General features: G+C 40.1%; 4 protein-coding genes across 6 annotated transcripts; 2 read left to right on the top strand and 2 right to left on the bottom strand.

Moving 5' to 3' along the window:
- Window positions 1-115: 115 nt before the first annotated feature.
- On the bottom strand, window positions 116-9544 carry RB195_008431 (uncharacterized protein; the record flags this gene model as incomplete). The annotated part of the gene is made up of 24 exons (XM_064194920.1): window positions 116-211; window positions 1053-1166; window positions 1234-1309; window positions 1401-1522; window positions 2325-2483; window positions 2665-2770; window positions 2908-3008; window positions 3104-3235; window positions 3297-3388; window positions 3784-3839; window positions 3912-4000; window positions 4227-4364; window positions 4427-4616; window positions 4882-5032; window positions 5083-5224; window positions 6350-6481; window positions 6540-6681; window positions 6735-6817; window positions 6876-7026; window positions 7406-7494; window positions 8119-8229; window positions 8631-8747; window positions 9321-9404; window positions 9473-9544. The coding sequence occupies 24 exons, from the start codon at window positions 9542-9544 to the stop codon at window positions 116-118; spliced, it is 2745 nt and encodes a 914-aa protein (XP_064046065.1).
- Window positions 9545-9615: 71 nt separating this feature from the next.
- Window positions 9616-12205, bottom strand: RB195_008430 (uncharacterized protein; the record flags this gene model as incomplete). Its single annotated transcript, XM_064194919.1, has 5 exons — window positions 9616-9630; window positions 10805-10863; window positions 10923-11092; window positions 12066-12104; window positions 12177-12205. 5 exons carry the CDS (start codon window positions 12203-12205, stop codon window positions 9616-9618), a joined length of 312 nt encoding a protein of 103 aa, XP_064046064.1.
- A 151-nt stretch (window positions 12206-12356) lies between these two features.
- On the top strand, window positions 12357-17939 carry RB195_008429 (uncharacterized protein; the record flags this gene model as incomplete). Of its 2 annotated transcripts, XM_064194918.1 has the most annotated exons (9): window positions 12357-12383; window positions 12473-12487; window positions 12564-12728; window positions 12791-12853; window positions 15091-15195; window positions 16013-16161; window positions 16931-17073; window positions 17223-17443; window positions 17766-17939. In XM_064194918.1, the coding sequence occupies 9 exons, from the start codon at window positions 12357-12359 to the stop codon at window positions 17937-17939; spliced, it is 1062 nt and encodes a 353-aa protein (XP_064046063.1). The 2 variants fall into 2 exon arrangements, with proteins under 2 accessions (XP_064046063.1, XP_013303197.2); XM_013447743.2 differs by lacking the exon at window positions 12473-12487.
- A 2292-nt stretch (window positions 17940-20231) lies between these two features.
- On the top strand, window positions 20232-22594 carry RB195_008428 (uncharacterized protein; the record flags this gene model as incomplete). Of its 2 annotated transcripts, XM_064194917.1 has the most annotated exons (4): window positions 20232-20270; window positions 22106-22271; window positions 22424-22471; window positions 22539-22594. In XM_064194917.1, 4 exons carry the CDS (start codon window positions 20232-20234, stop codon window positions 22592-22594), a joined length of 309 nt encoding a protein of 102 aa, XP_064046062.1. The 2 variants fall into 2 exon arrangements, with proteins under 2 accessions (XP_064046062.1, XP_013303198.2); XM_013447744.2 differs by lacking the exons at window positions 22424-22471; window positions 22539-22594 and having other exon boundaries at window positions 22106-22288.
- Between the last annotated feature and the right edge of the window lie 197 nt (window positions 22595-22791).

Genomic DNA, 22791 nt, shown 5'->3' with positions numbered 1-22791 from the left:
TGGTAGCGTGGTCATCAGCTCGAGGGCTCGAGTTTTCAAAAAGGACCACAGAAACGTCGACGATAAATAATGAGAAGTAAGACGATGTTGAATACACATAGCTCCTATGTATTGCTCAGTCGTTGAGAGCACCCATTATTCTTGTTTTCGCCTTCTTTGAAACATGAGTGGCAACATCAAGCAGGGAAATTATTTGCTTTGCTGTATACTCCTGAAATAGAGTAAGAACGTGAACAGCGTGATCCAGTGGAACGATTGGTAGAAAAATGAAAAGTGGTCTCTTAGAAAACAACCAGTTCACTGTCAATCGGACCGCTCTACAACGGCAATAGCACGATGTAACAGCGGACAGTGGATGATAATGGTTAGATAGTACGGCTACGGTGGAACACTGAACACCGCTACCCCTTCCTAGGTAAATGTCAGCGAATGGATGCTATGTTGTGATAACTTCTAACTATATTTCGGACTGGAATCCAACAAAAATTTGGACCCTTTTTGTTTTTCCTTTGGGAGCAGGGAAGGAAGGGAGCACTGTATTTGACTTCGCCAACACGTCTGTCACTCATTACAAACATACATGGGATAGTCGGAGCCGGTGCTCTGACCTCCTTTAGTTTTGAACGGTTGGCGAATGGATCCTCATCACTGGACCCCTTGAGCCAGACCCCCTTCGCCTAAAGAAGGTCCGGCTCCTCCCTATCGGACCAATGATTACAAGGAAGGAGAAATTTAGGAGTTTTGCACACAGGAATTTATGTTAATATTCTCACCACTTAGTATTTATGTTTATGAACTTCCACCCATTGCTCTGTGACAAATGTCTTATTGTAGAACCCTACTCGCAAAAATACTTTGAAAAGAAGATTTCTGCGATCACGACCAATAATCCAAAGCATCAAAAGCCTGTGATAGTATACCTAGATATGGAATTATATGAGAAAGGATGAAACTAAGCACAATTTGCACCGATGCTAAATGCTGGTTCGCTCCTTGGGATCAAAATTCAGACATCAATTATGTTTGTATTGAAAGAAGAAAGTGACACTTACCGAATGCTTGCTGATCCATTCTTCTAATCCGTTCTCAGGCAAATAAAATGCTTTTATGTAGCCTTCGACGAAATTAGCATGGGGTACAGGATGAAGGTTGCACAGTGGCTCTAACTGAAAAGAGGTGCTCGTACTTCAACTTGCTACTTCGAAATTATGTAAACTAATATAAATGACGAACCTTCAACAGCAAATGCTGAAAATCGAGCTGCATTAGTGCCCTTCCTTCTGTTGAGCATTTTCCTCCTTCACAGTATCTAGATTAGAAATAAAATAAAGCTAAAGCATTATTTTTTTTGTCTGTATATTTGTATAATGGACATTACGCAACGTTTGCGATACACACACCCTTGCACAAGTGCCTTGAACGTGTAATAGATAGTGCGGTCCCACAAAAGAGCACGAGCAGTACCACTGAGATGAACGCATTCAGCAACGTGATCCAAGCGAAGTGAAAACGCTTCAAAATCCTGAAATAATGGGTCTGCATTGGAATGCTTTCCTCAAAATTTCGTTCAAAAAACTCGAATGGGGCATACTCCAGTTTTTGTAGTTTCATGAAACGACAAAGAGAAAATATTCAACCCAACAGAAGTATACGTATACTTTTTGCATGTGTACGTTTGAGTTTTTTGACACAAAAATATTGCGTTAATTCATTCGGGCACGTTCTTTGAGATACCGGTTGGAATCGAGGTAGGACCACCGCAAACTGCAGCAATGGATTATGCTAGTAAGGGTCCTCACTCGATCCTAACCGCTACGCTCCACTGCGCCGCTTCGAGCGCAACCGCTTATGCAACTGCACCGTGCTTCATGTCGTTTAGACCCTACTATAGATGAATTGGAATGTCTGAGAGTATAAAAACACTGACTTGATACATTGTTTGCGCTACGTTGGTCAAGGTACAGAGTTGATACGCGTTTAAAAACCTCAAATAATTTTGAATCAAAGTTGGTGGCGTTGTCACATCATAAGATGAATGATCAACGTCAAATACTTTACTTCTTATCATAGCAGTTGCCTTATCTGCAGTTTTTCTGGCAGTTGTACGTTGGTCACCGCTACAAATTCTTTTTTTATGATTTTTTTTTTGTGATGACAGAGCTAAGTTCCTTCTGGACACTTCCAACGACTGCTTTCTCTCATATTATGCCACTCTAATGGAATATTACGTACCTTCAATAAGCGGTTTACGCAGTCTTCCACATTTCCAGAACAGAAAATACTGTAGATTCAAACAACAACGCTTCTTCCATAAAGAAACTCACCTTTATTAGAAAATCGATGTAGGAGCTATGACGACTTTGCAGTTCATTCACATCCCATTTTGTATTCGAAACTGCAGTGACAAGCACAGGAAGCTTAAGTGCACGGCTTGCAACGCAGTCGAACACAAGACAGCGTGCATCTGGGACCGCCGAAAGAACCTAGAAGCCAGATGTTTAGTAGACGTTTAGATTGAGTTTTTGGAATATAACCAAGTAAAGAACTAATTATACTTCCTTTTTAAATAACCTTTCTAAAAGCTAGAACTGGGAAAAATGATAAACCGAGAAAAAAACATTGGAGGGAAAACGCGTAGGAAAAATAAAACAGGAATGAAAGCACCTTGGCATAAAATTGGTCCAGTTGAGATATAATTCGTTCATTTGCGGGAGGAATAAGAGACTCCATAACTGGCCGAACAAGGTCAAGTTGACGTGCTACGAACTCCCTTAAAAAATAGAATATAACACCATAGTATCATGTTGTCAGCATAACATTAGGAAAAGGTTCCTGTTGTAATTTAGCTACGCTTGTGTTCAAAAGCATTTTAGCTCATTATGATAGCTGGTAGGAAGAAAAACTGACACGGATTCTACTGCAACAATCCTCTCAACGATGCCGAAGAGCTTGTCTACATGATTAAGGTCTAATCCTGAAGAAGGTTTCACAGCAACCAATCGCATATCCTAGAAGGGTAGACCACAAATTAGCTGGACCGCATAATTACAATGACTTATCAGGAGACTGAGGATAGATTCTGTTGAAATCATGAAATGTTAACCTTATCAAACATTCTATTTGAGTTCTCTACTTCGTATCCTTGCACACGAGCGCTGATATCTCCTAGGATAGCTTCTATCCTCGAATGGGTTTCCATATGCTCTGAGCCATCTGATGCAAAAAAGATGCAAACCTGAACTTGCGGAGACAATTTTAGTTGTTTGAACTCGAACAAAACGTTAGTAGTAACGAACGGAGTAGAAGAAATACTCGAAGAGATGAGTGAGTGCAGGGACAGAATAGTTGGCGATTGACGGCAATAATGACGTCATGCGTATATATCGGCCTGTAATCACATTGAAAAACTATACCGGTCACTGATAGCTAGGTCATCAGATATTTTTAGTATTGGTTGTGTGGTAGAGGGGACAGCATTTATGTTTGCTCGGGTGACCACAAAACGCTCGCGTCACTTTTTCTATCCCACACATGCTCCCTTTGCGCAAGTAGTGGTAAGAAAATATCGAAAATGATGGACAACTTCATGAACATTACCTGACATGCTGATAATCACAAAACTTCACTTGTCGCCAAGAAAATTAGGAGATTTTTGTATTTAAAAATCAATGAGGATAGACGATGACAGAAAATATAAATTCAATGACAGAAACACGCAAATATCCTCCTTTCCGAGAAATTTCAAAAAGAAGAAAAGTACATATGAGAAGCTTGTGGACGTACCGAAAAATCGAAGGAGAGTAAGTGCCGTGTTGCAGAGATTCGGATTTGCATCTAGCCTAAAGGATCAACAATTGTACATATATTATAGATAACGTAGATACCCTATGTTCTAATGGAAAAACACTTGCATTTCGTTCTTATCCATGAAGCCGTTTTCCATGCTCGCCTCTTCGGTTTCGCCTGGTGGCGGCGGTTGCTTTTGCGAGTTTTTTCGTGACTAAACGATCACCTTTATATTTTTTGATAAACAAGAGACTATTTAAAACAACTGCACTATAAGGGCTCTGCGTTAAGACTGGTACTCAAGTAAGGATAAAGTGTCTGATGTTAATCAATTCGCCTAGTGATTACGTTTCTTGTGTTTTCAACTTCGCACTGTTTTTCTGTGTTGTTAAAGGTTAAAACTTCAAGTCTTATTTTGTTGTATTCCATGAAATCCGTACCTTCAGTTCTGCAGCAGCAAATGGGTTTGAAAAATTGGTAGGAATGAGCACGTATCCAGCCTGTTCGACGACTGCCTCCGACAAGGGTACAACAGGATCGGCTTCTGATTGGCGAGACTCTTCCAAGAACGAGAAGTCCTACGAGAACAACTCCCCCGAATGAAAAGAGAACGGCAGCAAGAAAGAAGCAGAAAAGAAACCTGTAGATCAAATATGGTGAATTGATGTGAAACAGGACATATTGTAAAACATTCGTTCTCAAGAAACATTCGCAACTCTTCCATTCTCTCCGAATGATAACGAGTGAAATAGGAAACAGCTTGTTTTTCCAACGATACAATAAGATCGTTCGAAGAATGAACGAAGTATGTACGACCGAAAAGACGGAACCTGTAAAAAAAACCACTACAGCAACCGTGCAGAAATCTTGTAATGACAATTGATGAAGACGATTTGAATGAAAAATCAGAAGACCCTAGTTGACGTTCCAACAATAGTTGTAACGATAAATCAATTATCCAGAAGAACGAAGTGCAAAACATTTTGAGGATTCACGGATAGACTATGGATTGCTGAGGTGCTCAGCTAATTTGATTTTTCTCATTCTCACATTTTGAAAAAGATTAACTGAACTACATGAAACTCCAGAAGTCACCTGTTCGTCATGTCTACAATGTCAAGAAGCTGGTCGAACTTCAGTGTTGAAAAGTCCTGACAGCACAATAGTGAATTTATCCTTGATAATGCTGCTTCAAAAACTGTACGCATTGACGTCGTCAACTGGTGTGCAACGACACCCGGCACAACTAAGACAAAAACATCAGTCTGAACCGCACAAAGGTTGGAAGCAACTTACGATCTTCACCAGCATTGCTCATTCGTCTCTGATCGTCATCTTCGATGTGATATCGTAAAATAGAGTGGTAAATGTACAGAATCTTGCACAAAACATAGCCGATTTCACGAAGTGTAGGAACTATTTGCTCTCCATCGATACGCTGAATGTGTAACATAGGATCTATTAGCGATTATTCATTGCTTTGCCGATGTGCTTACATTCAAGACGAAATATACTTGGATACCCACACCCATGTATATAAAGACGGAAACAATTCACTGACGTACATTATCATGGATTACCTATGTTTATAGACTCAGTAAATTCACCAACAATGAAAAAAAATCGCCTAGATAACGAAGAAAGCGAGGTTTAGGATAGCGAAAGATCCAAGTTACCAGGAGGGGAGGGAGAATTTGTGTATTACAACGTATTTTCAAAGCAGGTAATTTCGGAGGGATATCTAGTATTGCAGGCACGTGTGGCGCAGTCGGTAAGAGGTTACGCTATGTAGTGTTGGATTTTCTGTAATAATATACAGGGTTTGAGACTTAGTTTGGAAATGCGGTGTTGTTTACAAATGATAACTCCCAGAAAACCAGGAATCAGGGCACCAATTTATCCAAAGGGGTAACTCCCCACACCCATGAAAATAATGAAATGAAGCCAGTACGGCAGATTTCATTACTTGTGGATACAAGCAGTTACTTCACCACGGATACAATGTACGTGGTTAAATCTAGTAAATCTAACGGGGCGAAGAGTTGTCGCTTTGAATCAACCAGAGCCTCTCATTCCTGAATTTCCTGTTTTCGTTCCGGTGCTTCTGAACACTAAGTTCCGGAACCTATCTGCTATGGAAAGGACCCAACACCTAAAATTTTCCCTAATGCTATCTTTAACATACAAAAGCGTGCTAGCAGAGGGAAATGAGCAGAAAATGTAGGAGCAAGAAATCACAGGAACCACAGCGTTTTACGGGAACAAGATCCTTGCCTACGCCTGAACAGAATCCCGGGTATCCATTGTCCAACTAAGGTAGAGAAATTCAGTTCGATTCCTCAGCGGTCTAACCAAGTTCAAATGCGTTATAGTTCACGCTGTAACGCATTCGAACTTGGTTACATCGCAAAGAAACCTTTCTTTGATAGGAGAACCTGCACAGCGGATTAGCGTGAAACTTTACGAAGGTGTTATTAGTGGTCTAACTTGCAAAAAAATATCGTTACGTTAATGTACAAAGGTTCCAGATTGTTTAAAAAAACCCATATATTTAAAAACAAACCTGACATAACTGTTCAAAACTAAGATCGGTAAAGCGTTCTTTGTCGCAACCTCTACATTTTTCTTCAACGATCTTCTGTGATGACTTCTTCAACGTGGTCATGAAGTGTCCGACAAGTTTTTTCGAAGCAATCTGAAAATGGTAGTGATGAAATAAATTTTTGAGGAAAAAACAAACATGCATGCATTACCTCGACTTTGTTAAGCATGATATACGCGGAATACACGGATGAATAGCGATCTTGGTCAAAAACAACTGTGTGAGCCGCTAAGGCATTGTCGAGAGCATTTTCAATAAGACTCGTAGAACCAACCAACTTTGTCATAAGGTCACTGAAAACCTCTTCAGTTTAAATGTCCTTAATTTGTGTGAACATTCTTCCAACCTCACGCAAGAAAAGCGATGATAGGTGTTGGCAGCTTCCTTTGCCTCCAAACATATTTGAATAGCAAGTGGAAAATTGCCATCCTGAAGTATGATCATCAACCAAATTGTATAAAAAGAAAATGTACAACAAAATAACAACCTCTACTGTATCCTTAAGATGAAATTCTGTCTCATAAAGCGTTTTAATAATGCGTAAGGCATAAACAAGAGTCTTCAGCATCTGTTTCTTCTTCTCACAAGCTAGAATCGATAACGCTGTTCGACTTTTCGAACGAGCACCTGCGAGAGCCCTGAATAACTAATTCATGATCTCTAACAGACTACAGTTACGAAGCGAAATCAAATAAAAACATGTAACTAAGCTCAGTGGAGAAAACACGCTAGTAAATAATAAGGAAATATTGTAGTTTGGACTACAATAAAAGGAGATTCGAGAAAACGGCGAATAAGCTCGTTACCTCGTAGATAACTACAGAAAATAGATATCATATACCACACGAGTTCTAAAAGGGATCCAAGAAGCATTATTCCGTATGGAGGAATTTTCTTCGAGACCGATTATTTTAACCCTATCATCTCTTTTATTTCATTGATCAATCACTACCGGTTATACTCCTACAAAGAGATATCATCAACAAAATGGGCTATAATCGCAACTTATACACTTACCGTCGTATTGTATGGATTAGGCGTATCAGCTCCTTCAAGCTATCCCTTATATTATCCAGATCTTCAAGTTGTGTTCCATATGAAGGCGACTAGAAAGAAAATTACCGTTATGAAGAGAAGACAATAGAAAATACTGTTTTACAAGGCGAGAAAAACAGTTTAAGCCCCTCTGGTTCTTTTCTTATGTAAATTTGCAGTGAATCCTGTGCCATAGTAACGATATTTTACAGGTATTTAAAACCAGAATTACAACACACTGGGCAATGTTACCGCTCCTCCATGACCTATTTTCTAGGTCGCATCCTGTCGCACGTTTTTTTTTTTGCAATTTACTTAAACAGAATCAAAATCATCAGAATCTGGATATAATTTCCTCACAACCATTTGTTAGTGCCCCAGCAAATGTCTGAATGTCACCAAGTCTAGTGCTATGTGTTAAAATAAACCCATTAATGTAGTCGCTATGCTATTCAATCGATGTACAAAAAATGTAGCATCACTGGGATTATGAAAATCGAAAAAAAAAACATTAAGCAGCATCTTGTAAATGCAGACGAGTTGATTAACAATAAAAAGGGCCGTCCATAATTCGAGGAATAATACCACTTACGGTGATCACACGGTGACTTGGTATACAGAAGCAAACTAATATTTTGTTGTAATAACAAAAAGGACAAAAGTATTGCAGAGAAAAACACTAGAGAAAAACTCACTTTTTCCATTATCAACGTTGATATCTTCCTCGAAACTACTTGCAGTTGCGATTTCAATCGCATACGTTCGCGAAGTACATCTTCCGAACGCAAGTCAAACCCGGAAAGTTTCTGGAAATAATTATTACATAGGTTTGCCACTGAAACAAAAACGAACTGCACATTTAAAGTTACAGACGGTTTTATACAAGCGAGAAACCTAAACTCATATAATCAATGGACGATTCCGTGGACACAAACAAATTTTAGGACAATTTCCTAATCTCTTTCAAATTTGGTCATATATCATGTATTGACGTTGAGTACAAGAGTTTGGCGATTAATGTCCGCAGAAAATTGAAAAATATCCTGAATTTGAGAGCTGCCACTAATCGAATATTTAATTCATTTACAAAGAACGCTACCAAATTCACTACTCTTATCGGGGCTTACCAGGTACCGTTTGTAAAGCTGCACTTAAAGAGACATGAATGTTTATTTAATTCAAGAGATACAGTTTTATGTAAACTTGCCTTCAATTCGTAGTCGACTGCATCGAAATCGTCTTCGACAAAGTAATAAGCGTGGATACTGTCAATGATGTCATCGTCACTTATCGGAGTTGTTGCAACTGCACCACGCGAAACAACCTTAACGAAATAAAATTTACGGTTGAATATGAATAAATAGTCGTGCATCTGGGCTAATGTAATGGAACAAAGTCATTCCTAGACAAATTATAAGTAAAATTCTCCTTTTTATAAAAAAAAAATGTCCACAGTTCATCTAAGAGCAGCTGTATAGGTTGCAAAAGACCAATTTACCACGTACTGTTCTCGTTAATGTCTGTTACAGTTACTCACAATATAGCTTCAGTCCCCGAAATCACCCTTCAAATTCCGGATTAGATCAAGAATAGAAGGAAATAGTAGGAAAATGTAGTTGGAGGAGGGAAAACTCAACCGCGCTCTTATTTCTAGAAGCTTTATCTTCCTTTTTTCTCTTAGTACCGCTAGCCCCCATTTTATAGATCCTCTAAGACTAATGCTTAGGTTTATTGACGAGGGCGCCGATTGACTTAGTTACTCATTTCCAGAAATAAAACCACGGTTGAGTGCCCCACTCTCAACTACATCTTACCCGGAAGTAGGAGGCGCAGACGCGAAAAAAAAACAGAAAAAAAACAGAAAACGAAAGGAAACACTAAGAAAGAACAAACAAACCGGTGCTGCAGCAATCGCATCAGTGGTGAGGCTTGCTGATGGACCTTCGTAAGGAGAAGCCACAAAATCGGACACATCATCCATCTGAATAGCGATTTAAAGAATGAGCGTATTGTTTGTGCGATTAATTGTTTCTAAAGCGTTTTACGCACGTTAACATCCTCCGAGAAGGAGTTACCGATATCCTTCAGTTTCTTCGATAACGAGGACTTGAGCTTCTCCATTCGTATATTATTTTCAATTCAATAAAATAACAGTTCCAGTTGTTCCGTCACATCTAATCAGTCTGTTGTTTTTAGGTGAAAATAACCTGCAGCTACGAAGAATAACACAAATGTAAGGGACAAATGTGGTTATTTTTCAATGTCATATAACGAAATAAATAAATGCAAAATATGAAAAAAGAATCCGCTTCGGAATAGTATTGAACGAATAACACATACAATGCTCATTTATTTTTTCTTTATTAATTTATGCTCATGATCAGCTAGTACTGACTCACGAGTGACAGTAAGACAAAGGAACCGTGATATGATATGGTGCAAGATACCTACACATCTGATCTGTCTGTTATGTTCAAAATTTGAAACAAAATTTCATATGTTAATCAAAACTCGACATTTAAGGGGCGAACATCGTGTTCGGTCTACTTGAGAATCCCATAATCTGCTCCAGAGCAACGATTTAGCGCGAGTTACAATTGTTCTCAGAGCGCCTATACTCGATCGGTAGAGCAGTGGCTAGTTTTCGACGATTGCACACTAGGGGGCATAACTGTGGTCAGTTGTACATAGGATTGAGTTGTAGTTCGTTTCGGGATCCTCAAGCATTAGATGAACAAAAAATATGAGCCCTTCTGAGTACTTGGGCGTGATTCGGATACTCCAGAAGCCAAATTTCATAGGGTGCCGGATTAACTAACCTTGTTTCCTCCATAAGAACAGGATTTTGATTGAGTGGTTCATAGTTTAACCAGTAAAGTTGTTCTTGGGAAGATTTCATCAGCTAGGAGCCGACTATCCCAAAATGAACTTTTTCATGCATAACTTATATGTTGTCAGGACTGTGCTACCCTAAGCGGCGGGCGCAGTTGGAAAGTCAAGTTTTTTTTTTTTAATTTAAAGGGAAGTGTGCAAATACCATTGTCCTACATCAGTTCTAGAATCTCATTGTCATATTTCTGAGCACGAATTACTAGCACGGCGTAGGAGCACAGGTACCTATAGTCGAGTGTATAGTTCAGCAAATATTTCGTGGTGTGAGATCTCATGAGTGGCTAAGAAGGTGGTGGAATTTCCAGCTGTGTAGTTTGTGTTGCACACAAGATCTTTGCATGGTTGACACTGTTTTTCTTAAAAAATGCGCACGATTAACGACATTCTTCAGTGGTTTTCCCAAGAATGCCTACTGTGCGTATTTTCCTATTATTCGAACAATAGAAGTAATAATATGGTGAAAATCAACGAACTAGAAAATACCGTTACCGTACTATGCTCAACCAACTCGAGGCATTCTTCCGTTTCCAGGCCAATGGGACCAATGACTAAATAAAGTGCAATGACTGAACAAAGTTGGAACAAACGTCTTTACATGCAGCACAACCGTGTAAACTGTTGAGCAGAAAGTGACGCAGTGGGACCGTATCAGGCCAGCTCAGCACAGAGCTGCAGTGGGTCCTTCCGTGATCATTACCACTTGCATTACATGTTAGGTAGTTTTGACCGGCCGAACTTTTTTCAAATTGCAAATGTTGTAACTGAACCCGCAAAAGCCTAAAAGTGCCTGTATAAGGGGCTTTGTCATGTATTCGCGACAGAAAAGATATTGAAGGGTCAAAATGACATGAAGCGCGGTGCAATTGCGTACGCGGGTTCTGTCGATGCGGTGCGGCGGAGCATAGCGGTTAATAGCGTAAAAAGAAACCCTTGCTGGCACCACACATCGCTGCAGTTTGCGATGGTCCCACCTCGGTTCCAAAAGTTGCCTCCACCGCGCCGTTTCGAGCCCGTACGCAAATGTGCCGTTCTTCATGTCGTTTTGACCCGACTATATAGTTAGGTGTCAACGAGCTGGACCTCGGTGCAGCGCTCGAAGCGGCGCCATGGAGCTGGCGATTGATGTCGAGGTGGGACCTTCGCTAGCCTTACTCGTAGCACAACGATGAGTGATGTTAGCAAAGGTCCTTTTTCAATCCTAACCGCTACGCTCTACCGCACCGCTTCAAGCGCAGCCGGTTACGCAATTGCACCCAGCTTCAGATCGCTTTGACCCGACCATAGCACCGAGAATTTTGGGTAATGTGAAATTAGCCCTTCGCGTGGCAACATATGGGTCACGGCTGCTTTAAGCACGTAAAGCCCTCATAGATGAAAAATCTTCATGGATCCCTGGCCTGTGGTTTTTTATAAGACACAGATAAACTGACAGATAGACTACTTTTGAAAAACTCGTTTCCTTCAAGATTCCTATACAGTTTTTCTTTTTATCAACAGTTAACGCAAATACTGTAATAAAAGCATCACTTCTGACCTGTTTAAGCTGAGTACTAGAAGAAGCACACTCAGAATTTGACAAATGCGTTTAACATACCCTTTTTCCTATGTAATTATTCGGTTCATAAATCTTTTAAGGAGGATCCGAGATCCTACAAATTATGAACTGTGAAAAAGCAATTCATACCTCTTTCAGGGTTTCTAGAGATGCTAAAGCAGTTCTTTCCGAGCTCCGTTGTATCATTTATAGGACGGCGAGAACTGATCCTCGACTATCACTAAGACCTCGTACCTAGTAGAGGCAGCGGAGAAATTTATTGTCATTAACTACAGCAAAGATTCACTAAATGAGTAAGTATCCTACCTTATTCTAGAAGAGTGGTGGCAGATCATAGTTTGGGGATCTGCCAGTGGATCGGACGCACAGATCAAAAACTTAGATGCTCATTTTTGGAATGGATGTTTTACCGTAATCGAAAAAAAAATTAGGTATTATCGCTACGTAAACAGTCAGCGTCCTCTTCCGGTCGACTTCATGTCGCTCATGTATTTACCTGTGGTGTGGTTAGTGGTACGGTAGTTTAATGTCCATACGACTGTGCTAACGTGTTAACAGCTTTCCACGTGGTGCTTCATTTTCATCATCCGTTTCATTTCAAGTTCGCGTTTGCAGCGGTATGTGCATTTTCCTGGTCGTGTGGGAGTAGTTCCGCGTATTCTGTATTCTTTTTGGATTTACAAGTTTTACTAGGATCTCCTTGGTGTGTACGAGCTCTCCACGATGTCGACAGCACCTCTCGAGGTTGCCGAAGAGGCACTCGAAAAGAAGGTCGAAACGATGAAGATCGTCGATGGGAACAATATGGAGGTCAGGAAGGAAACCACCGACGGCAAGAACGAACGTCGCGAGCGTAAGGTTTGTTAATGTTCGTTGAGAAGAACACTTTATATGGTTCCACATATGTTTTATATGTCTAGTTCGCTCGTATGACGGATGAGGAACGCCGCCGTGTTTGGGAGGAGGAACAAAAAACGAAGAAGGTGAGCGCAACTGCTACAAACAACGTCCTCAGCTGTCTGAACCCTAAGCCTCCAGCAGGGAATTGAAACCTTTATTAGACCTAATTTTTTGAAATGAAAATGAGCAACTAACATTTGACCGGAAATTACCGTCACGTCAAGCAGTAACGTGGTAAGATGTATATTCGAAACAAGTAAGGTTCGGTCTGTGATCTTATCATTCACAACCAATCCGTCACAACAATTAACAATCCAGGATTACCTACTAGTTCTGGTTAATTCGAGTTAGTTTGTAGATTTTGTTGGCAGAGGAAGTTCGGCTTCACATCTCTAGGTCTACATCTGTGAACGTTCCAACAAAATGATGGTATCCTATGATTCTGCCAGAGCGATGGAATATACAAGTCTCATGTTGTCCTCTCCGACTTTTGTTCACAAAAAAATAAGGAGTGACCACAACTTTATTAGCTCGTTCTAATAGTTTTCCTTTGAAACGGCGAATACTAGGACTTGTAGTTGTTCCAAATAAGCATGTGACAATGGTTGTAGCCCTTTTAGCCTGGATATAGTCGGGCAAGAAGGAGTGAAGCTCGGAGCAGTGACCTGATACGCTCGGTGCAGTGATGTTGCACTCGAACCTGGGCTAAAGAGAGAGCGGCTGATGTCGTGGTGGGACCCTCGATAGCATTAATAATCTCTCTATCCGAGTGAAGCTAGTGATCGTCCCTCCTCATTCCTGACCGCTCGATTCATTGCGTCGCCTCGAGCGCAGCCACTTACGCAACTGCGCGGAGGTTTTTGCAGCAAATTGGATTATATGAAAGTGAGAACAAGCACTAAGAAGTTCTCAGCGAAAGTTAACAATAGGAAAAATCTACTACATTAATTGTTTGGTGTTGTTACTGAAGTTTCTTTAACAGTAGGTGAGTATAACCTAGAATGCAGAAAAGGAGTTGCATGGATATACCAAGACATACATATGGACTCTTAAGCGTGAAGAAATTGCAACATGTATTGTTGTAGGCAGTTATAGTTGCCCCGAAACATGTTCAACAGACCGTCTTTTCCTCATCGCACTCTCTTTCTATACTTCCCACAGCTTCTTTGTGTTTTTCCAGTCCCTGTGCTCACCCGGTTGAACCATCTGGTACCGACTACATCTCTCTAGTGACAAACCAATCATTCTCTTGGGATTATCAGATAAGGATGAAGTTTTCGCGACTGCATAACTCCTTAACGTTCAAAACTTTCATTTCAAAACGCAATTAAAGCTCCGAAGGAACCCAGGTGGTTAAGTCCATGCTTCGCATAGCTAGCTGATTTTCGAGTATAGGTATTTGAAGCGGGAACAAGACAGTTGAAAGGAAAAACGAAGAGGAAGAGTTCGTGTTCACAATCGATTCTTCTCATATCGGCCTAAATGGTTACATGTTGCATCGAAGTGCAGTACAAAAGAAACAATTTCGTATTAGTTCCTTCAGTGCAATTAGAATTGCAAAGAGACCCTGGCTGGTTTAGTCCAGGCTTCGCATAGTTATCTAAATAGCTTGCTGATTATTTTGTAGCGGTTTCTGACACGAACAATCTGCAGTGCTAGGGTGACTGGATGCCTCACTCTTTACTTGGTATAGTCAGGTCAAATCACCTGAAGCTGCAGTTGCATAAGCGGATGGTGAGTAGTTATACCGACACAAATTGTGTAGTTACTGAAACATGTGAGCTGAACGCAATGAGAATGTAGTTTGGTTCTCGATGGTGTATAAAGCATCGAGAACCAAACTACATTCTCATTGCATTCATTCTTGTATAAATAAATATCTCTCGATGGTGTATAAAGCTTGCTTTATACACCATCGAGAGATATTTATTTATACAGGAATGTTACTTGATACAACTATTTTTTTAAGTAACACATGAAGTCAGCTTCGGTTGCTTATACAGCAGATGGTGCTTTGTCTGTGATATTGCCAAGCTCCCTTACTATGAGGGGCAAATAAGCACAACGATGAATCACTAAGGATTGTTTTAAAGTTGAATAGAATATATAGATAGATCGAGAACAAGCGATTGATATGCGCTTTACCTTCTTAGTATAACTTCATACTACTTCTCTTCTGACTTTTTCGTCTGGTATCTTTCATGCTAGACGCAAAGGACAGAACAGAGAGTCAGAAGACTTACCAGCCAACTTACAGTCGTATATTATTTTCGATGCTCTGAAATGGATTGAGGATGATCTGTTACCTAAGTAAGTTTAGGTTGTAGAAACCGGGCTCAAAGGTCGTGTGAAGTGGTACTCTGTGCTTGGTCACTACGGCTTCATTTCCCGTGCTGATGGTAAACCGGATATTTTTGTCCATCAGGTATGGATTGCCTTACTACTCATCCAGATGAAATAAATATTCTTTCAAATGAATTATAAAAATAAAATAAAATAAAAAAAATACAAAAATATAAAAAATGAAAATAATTTCTCGGAAGGAGCGCATTCCTTCGATCTAGTGCTTATGGATTACCGTAACTCGATGTTTACGGTTTCAAAATGATTAGCCGATTTAAAATGTGGATGAATTGATTTTTAAAAGAGATTAAAACTTGACAGTCTAGCTATATATGTAAAGAACACACAAACCTTAATTGAAAGATGTATCAGAAGTCGACTGGATCTTGTGCTCAGTGCCCAATGCTCAATTATTGACTTTCGTCTGATTCATACGATTATTTTACAATGAATTCGGAGCGTTTAGAGTTAGACGTTTGCCGATAGCACTTTAATTCCAAGTAGAAACATTTTCATGTAAACACAACCTTACGAATTTCACGCTTTTTCAGTAATTCTTGAATAATCTAGTCGGGATTTAGCAGTCATTTTAAGGGATTGCACTATTCCTTACTGCGTCAGCCTCTGGTCGCCATTTTAGTCAGCAAAGCTAGTCTGATGACAGGGATCTGCCATCAACGAACACTTCTGTTTTCTTTTTCTCCCTTACAATGATTCATGATTAAAGTAATGAATAAACCCGAATGTATTATATGTTTCGATGAAGTAAAGTGAACACCTCTTATTATTTTTAGAGTTTTAAGTTTTTCGTACAATTATGTCCTGGATGTGGTTTGTTTGCTTAGTAGTATTATGGAAGAAATAGTCTAAGACTTGTTTTGATTTTCTTTCTCTTTAAGAGCGCGATCGCAAAGTCACAAACGGAGAAATTCTACTTACGCACATTGGCGGATGAGGAAGAAGTCGAATTTGACATCGTGGAAGGTCGTAAGGGCCCTGAAGCCTCAAATGTAACAGGACCGAATGGCGGAAATGTGAAAGGCTCCAAGTAGGTGTTTGTACTTTTTCACTCCCGTTCATCTTTCATAAAGTAACAAAGTCATGATGTAGCAATTTCAAGACCTCGTGGATAAGCCTAACCTTCAATATCGCTTCTCTTTTTGAAATGAATGCACCACAATTACTGGTGTTACATTCAGTTGAGGGGTAAGGTTGTTTTGAGTTCTTTCTTTCCGCAGTTGGTGTACATTCGCCTTGTGTTAGTTTTCGTAGCGGCAAAGGCGTAGACAATGTATGAGTCTTTGTGGGCAGTAAATGCTGGCGATCACAGAAACATATGTCACAGCTATGTTTGTTGTCAAATAGTGAATAGATGAAGTCAACAAATTGTAGAAACAATGGAAATGGAGTTTTCCTCTTGTAGAGAATGGTGAATACAACTGGAAAACCGTGCGTTAGCGAAAGACTATAATTTTAATATGTTAGACTGTGCTACAGAAGTGAGAATGAGTCAGAGCAGAATCATTTGAGTACCATTTTCTAACATTTAAAGTGACATTTTCAAATTGTAATAATCTCATTGTTTTAGTTTAAGAGGCGCGTGTATTCCTGAAAATTACATAACGTAATGTGCGAACTTCTCTAAAAGTTTACTATTATCACATGTGTACATAATATATACCGAAACGATTTATACGTAACACCACGATCTTTTTTTGTTACAAGCAAATGTCTTGGTTCTCGAAAGTGGTACAAACTACAAATTTTGATGAAAATATAAGTAAATACAAGTCAAATAACGTGCAACTTCCTTTCAGATACCAGCGAGTGCTTCTGTATCGTTTCCGCCCCACCCGACGTCATGTACCGCGCGAAGTCGACGGTGAGAAAAAAACCGATAGTGAAAATCAGGCCAATGGACAATCTGACGTCGACATGAAAAAGACAACCTGTACGAGAAGTGAGTGACATCTTTTCGCTTCCTTTCCCTTTGGTACATTGAAAGAGTACTGTAATTTGAAGAACGTGTAATCATTCTTGCTCGTTTCGTTTCCTTCGCTTCGCGAAACCGTTTGTGCAGAAATATGCTGAAGTCTCTACTTAATTTAGAGAATGGACGTCGTTTCCGCGCACGTCGTATTCGTCAACAGCTAGCAGGAGAACGTAAAGAAGACAACCACATTTCAAATGAAGGCGAAGAGCCAGTTAAAATTGAAGAGGCTGGCACCACATTGGTGAAATCAGGTTTCCGCCGTCGTGGCAACTACTACAATCGTCGGTTCCGTGCACAAAATAAGAACGCACACAAAAATGAGGGTACCCAAGAAGTGGTGAGTAGAGTTAAGTATTGAGGAGATGTAAAACGTCCGTTTCAGAGTGTTTGAAACACCATTAATTCATAATGCGGTTTTTAAGTTGTACCCTTGATAACACTTGTGATTGAGGGCTGATTCTTCTAAACCAAAGTGAAAGTGTATCGCAGAAATAGTTCACTCCGTAAGGTACAAATTCAGACTGTCGCATATAACGTTCTTTTCATATGTGCTCAATCGAAGCTTAAGAAGAGCATATTGTGATTGTATTGGGGCAGCATTAAAGCTCATTTTCTGTTACACAGATATACAGATATCAATGCGAAGATTTTATTTACAGGATAATACGGGTACCACAGCGGTAAAAATCGAAAGTGTAAATGATGAAGAACTGAAAGCTGGTGTGCGACGCCGTGCCGAATCGAACGAGAGCGCAAAAGATGCCCAAATGGCATGCGAAAGGAACAACTTGGGTGGTGGAGATACAAGTGCAGCAATGAGTAATGCAATTTGAATAGTATTCAAGTGCATCCTCTCATTGACTGTAATAGTGCAGTGTATAATCCTTGCTACCGGGCTGCTGCTGCTTTTTTGATTTGCTGTCCGTTACTTCTGCTTGTCTTGTCCGTTTACCATTAGTGTGTTGGCTTGTTTCATAGTAACGGTGCATTTTATTGTTGGTTTTCATTTTGTATAAACTGTGTAGTTGCATGCCCCTCACTCATATTGTTCACTAGAACCTTAAATAAATTGTATGTTGAGTTTAATAGCTTTACATGATATGTTGGAAAACAAAAATCTATTGTTGATCGTAATGACAAATCATTTCTCCCGCTTCTCAGAGCTGGCAGTTGTGGACCATTAGAGTTAATAGTTGCCGCATACCTCAAGCTGAGGTCTCACTATGAAGTATGTACAAGATCGGAGTTATTTCGAGAAGATTTGTTTGTCTCATATCTTTGCTTGTACAGAGGTTGGATATCTGATATTCTACTGTACTGCAGCCTCTGAAGTGGAAGAGCATTCGATGCAATAGGCTTCTCAGGCTACTTTGTCTCTCTACTTCGAACGTTTGACTGAACCATCAATAGGATTATACCTCAGAGCCAGGGAGTGAAGGAGGGATCTCACTATCAGTATTCGTGATGAAGGAGGGATCAAGGAGGGAGGCAGTGTTCTCTGTCATAGTCGACAACTTTATCTCTCTGCACCTCTCAAACACTGAGTGGCGACCGGAAAGTTTATTGCAGAAAAGAGTGGAGATGGCCGATTCAATAGAACTTTCTTACATTCCAGTATACGCTGAGAACGAATGATTGAGGTAGTTGCTAAATAACCCCGAGGTTTCGTCGGAAAAAGTTCGACTTTGAGTACACCAACTTCTAGAGTGGGATCAAAACTAAATGAAGCACGGTGCAGATGCATAAGCGAAGCGGTAGGCTAGAAATGGTGCTTGGGATCAAGATGGGACAATCGCAGACTGCAGCGCTGAATAGTGTCTGCAAGGTTCTTCGTCGATTGTAAGCGCTACACTCCATCGCACCGTTTCGTACGCAGCCGTTTACGCAGTTGCACCCACCTTCAGCTCGTTTCGACCCGACTATATCATTTCAGTAATTTGCTGAGTGGTTCTTGAACATCAGTTATGGTGTTGTTTTCGATCTGAACGGTTCTGCTGCTGTCGAATTTCGAAGGTATGACAGTCCAGTAATCGCCAGACTTATAGTTTATTCTGCATGAGGTGTGCGGTACGAGTGTGAGTTCTGCGTCCTATGAGTATGAACTACTAATCTCGATGAAGTACTCCCTTATTTTTTCCATGTTGAATAGAATTAGTTAGTATCCTGCCGCGAGTGTCGCAACTGCACCACAGCTGATGTGGTTTTGACTTAACTGCACGTATTGTACTGGTTCTAGAACATTCCGTGTTGTATGAAAGTGTAAGTCCCTCTGAATCCGCTGCATGGCTTCGGTTTAACTATGTTCCGTAGATCTCTAAGATTTCACGCTCGAAAAAGACAGCAAAGTTGAGCAATCTCAAACTGTGACCAGTGGAGCAAAACAAAAAAAAAACATGTGGTAAAGTGTATTTGAGCGGGCCACTCAACCACACCCTTATTTCTGGAAGTAAATAACTAAATCAGTTGGGGTGCTAAGACAAGCAACAAGAAGAAGAAGCTTAAGCATTAGTCTTAGAGGATCTGTGACATGTAAGCTAAAGTTACGAAGAGAAATAGGAAAAAAGAGCTTCCAGAAATAAGGGTGCAGGTGAGTTCCCCCTCCCCCCCAAAACTACATTTTCTCCCAGGTATGAACAAAGTAACCTGAATGGATATGATGTACAAATTCTTAGACGAATAAGCGCAATGAAGTGACATGGTTAGAGGTTCAGGCTGTCTCAGCTGATGCGCTCCAATCGCAATCTTCGTCCACTGTTGAACCAAGACATTCCTATGTAGTTTGCGCTTAGATGCTTGTTTGGATCTTCTTGACTTGTTCCTCATTTATTCACCCATTTTTACTTTTGTTCCACTTTACATTAACTGCTAGTTTTTTTCCTACTTATGTTTTCTTCACATTTCTTCGTTTTGCACAGACATATTGGACATGAATTGATCGATTATGTCGCTAAGACCTCGATAACTAGAGTTGTTTTATGTGTTTCTGACTCATAATCCTATCAGAATGGATTTTTCTTTGACTAGTTTTGATCCGAATTTGTTTGAACCGTTTTGAAATGATATTTACTACTGCTCATTTGCTGAGTTTAGGTTTTTGACGAGCTGCTTTTGAAAACACTGCGAAGATGTCGATTCTACAAAAGATTCAGGACATCGAGGATGAGGTTTGCTGCACATATTTGACATTCTTATAGTTTTCTTCAGAATTTTCTATATTGAATTCAGTTTTTTTACAACAATATTTTTTCCTTCATATACGCAATCCTGCTTTAGTTCTTCTTTGTTACTGATTAGACGAGGACGAAAGTAACGAGCTTCATGCTCTGTTTATTAATTTTGGGATTTTCTGTCGTTTTTTGGTTACAAGGAAAAAATCAGTAAGACCTCAACTGCTTCTAGTTTGATTTCTTGGCTTCAGAGAAAAACACTATATTTAGCGCTCATCCTTTTCGTCTTTAAAATCATCTGAAAAGTAAAGGTACTTAAAGTTATGGTCATGAATCCGATTGCGTTTCCTTCGTTGGTATCTATCACGCGAATGTACTACGATGAATGTGCGAGCATCTTTTTCTTTCAACTCAAATGCAATACACTTACTTTTCCATTGCCTTGCTTGTATGACACACTGTTGGACGTTTTGGAACGTTACGGATGTCAATGAGAGTACCATAATCGGGTAAGACTGACTGTGGATATGTATTAGCCAGTATTATATATTAGTTCCATTTCGGATCGGACAGAACCTTGGGCAGAGTGAATGCGTGAGTTACAGCAGGTGTCATATCGTATAAATCGTTGTTCGAGTTTCTCACTGTGTAAACTTCGTGAATGAGCTGGTGTATTTTGTTCTAGAAATGAGCGTTTCAAAAGAAGTACACCTGAATTAGAGTTCGATTTTGACGGGAGTGGTGATCCTGAACGGTCTTTTTAGTTTTTTTTTTCAATTCTTAGGAGGGCATTTTTTGAGTCGTAGACAAGTCTCCTTTGAAAATCGCTAAAATTAGGGAAATGGTGCGCCATATCATTAACAAGTTTATTACCTATTTTTGATTTCGTAGCTCTACCATGTTTCTTTACGCTTTATTTTTTATATCAAGTTTAGTTATTGATTCTTGATTTTTTTCTTGATCCTTTTTTTTTTGATTCCTGGTCTTGAAATTCTACATTCTTTTTTAAATTGAAATTTATTGATTCTTCTCTTAGAAAGCATTTTTTCGACTCTGTAGTGCATTTTTTGCCTCTCACCGGGAATAACTGTAGTGGTGTTCATCTTTGCAGTGTTTTGGAATGACTAGAAGTGAAATTCGCAAAGTGCATCGAATCGGTGTTAATAGAATGGTCTAGTTTGCTTCGAATTCTTTGTACTGAATATATACAAAAAGCTAGATTTCTTCAAAAGTAGAAAATGCCAAAGGTGCGCTAAGAAGGAGCCGGACCCTCTTCAGGCGAAGGGGATATAGCTAATAGGGTGCAGCGCAAGTGATGAGGATCCTTTCGTCCGTCCAAACCGTCCAAAAGTGAAGGGCATCCCTTTGTCAAAGGCATCACCCCACGAATCTGAGGTAGTGCAGATTTTAGGTGGAGTATTCTTATAAGGGATAGTAGATTATGAAGAGGAGGGTGATTCCGTCCATGTCTTCCTAATTGCCGTAAAAAACGGCCCGGAAGATGCGGCGCCGCATAAGGCTGGCGCGCTCCAGTCGAACTCCCCGTAGAAAATAGTGGCCAGAACGCCTGAAGCCGTATCGTCCGGGCCGTTTTTCACGGCAATTAGGAAGAAATGGACGAAATCACCATCCTCTCCATAATCTACTATCTTTTATAAGAATGTTCCACCTGAAATCCCTACTACCTCAGATTCGTGGAGTGATGCCTTTAACGGCCCAAAAGTGAAGGGGGCCTTTCGTGACCCCTCCAAAAGTGAAGGGGGCCGGAGCGCCGTCCGTCTATCGCATCTATGGAAAATGCTCAGTCAACTTTCTATAGTCTTTTATTTTAGATGGCCCGCACGCAGAAGAACAAAGCCACCAATGCACACTTGGGTATGCTTAAAGCGAAGTTGGCTAAACTGCGACAAGAGCTGATCGCTCCCAAAGGTGGTGGAGGTGGTAGCGGAGAAGGATTTGATGTAGCTAAAACGGGAGATGCACGTATTGGTTTTGTAGGTACGTGGTTATTCTAGAAATTTGTTTTTTTTTTTCTCTCTATCTTAATGAGCGAATAAGATTAGTTGATCTTGTCAACAGTTGATGCACTGCCTTTTACGAAAGTTCTCAAATATTTCGTTGGCACAGGATTGTTAGGGTGGTTTTTCCAGCGCCAACAATGAAATGGCAACTAAAAGAAATCGTGATGAAGTTAAAAGGTCGGTTCTATATCCTGCCAGGAAAGTGTCATTACTGATGAGTCTACGTGTGTACGTCCTATTAAAGGCACCAGTGCCGATATGAACGGAACATATTTCATGTCGTTCACCAAAATTTACTAAAAATCCAGACAGAGAACGATAAACTGAAATGGTGAGGGCTGATGCGAGAACTTTACCATGCGATGTGAGAACAGTAGGTCAGAAAGGTGGGAATAGGTGAAAAGAAGAGTAATTGGAGGGGTTCTTCTAACACTTATGCTCAATATTTACAAATTTTGATAAGGAGAGGATGTACTGTAAACAGCAGCGATTGTGGA

Source organism: Necator americanus, chromosome III, assembly GCF_031761385.1.
Source record: "Necator americanus strain Aroian chromosome III, whole genome shotgun sequence".
Classification (NCBI taxonomy): Eukaryota; Metazoa; Nematoda; class Chromadorea; order Rhabditida; family Ancylostomatidae; genus Necator; species Necator americanus.
This window is presented reverse-complemented; position numbering and strand designations above follow the sequence as displayed.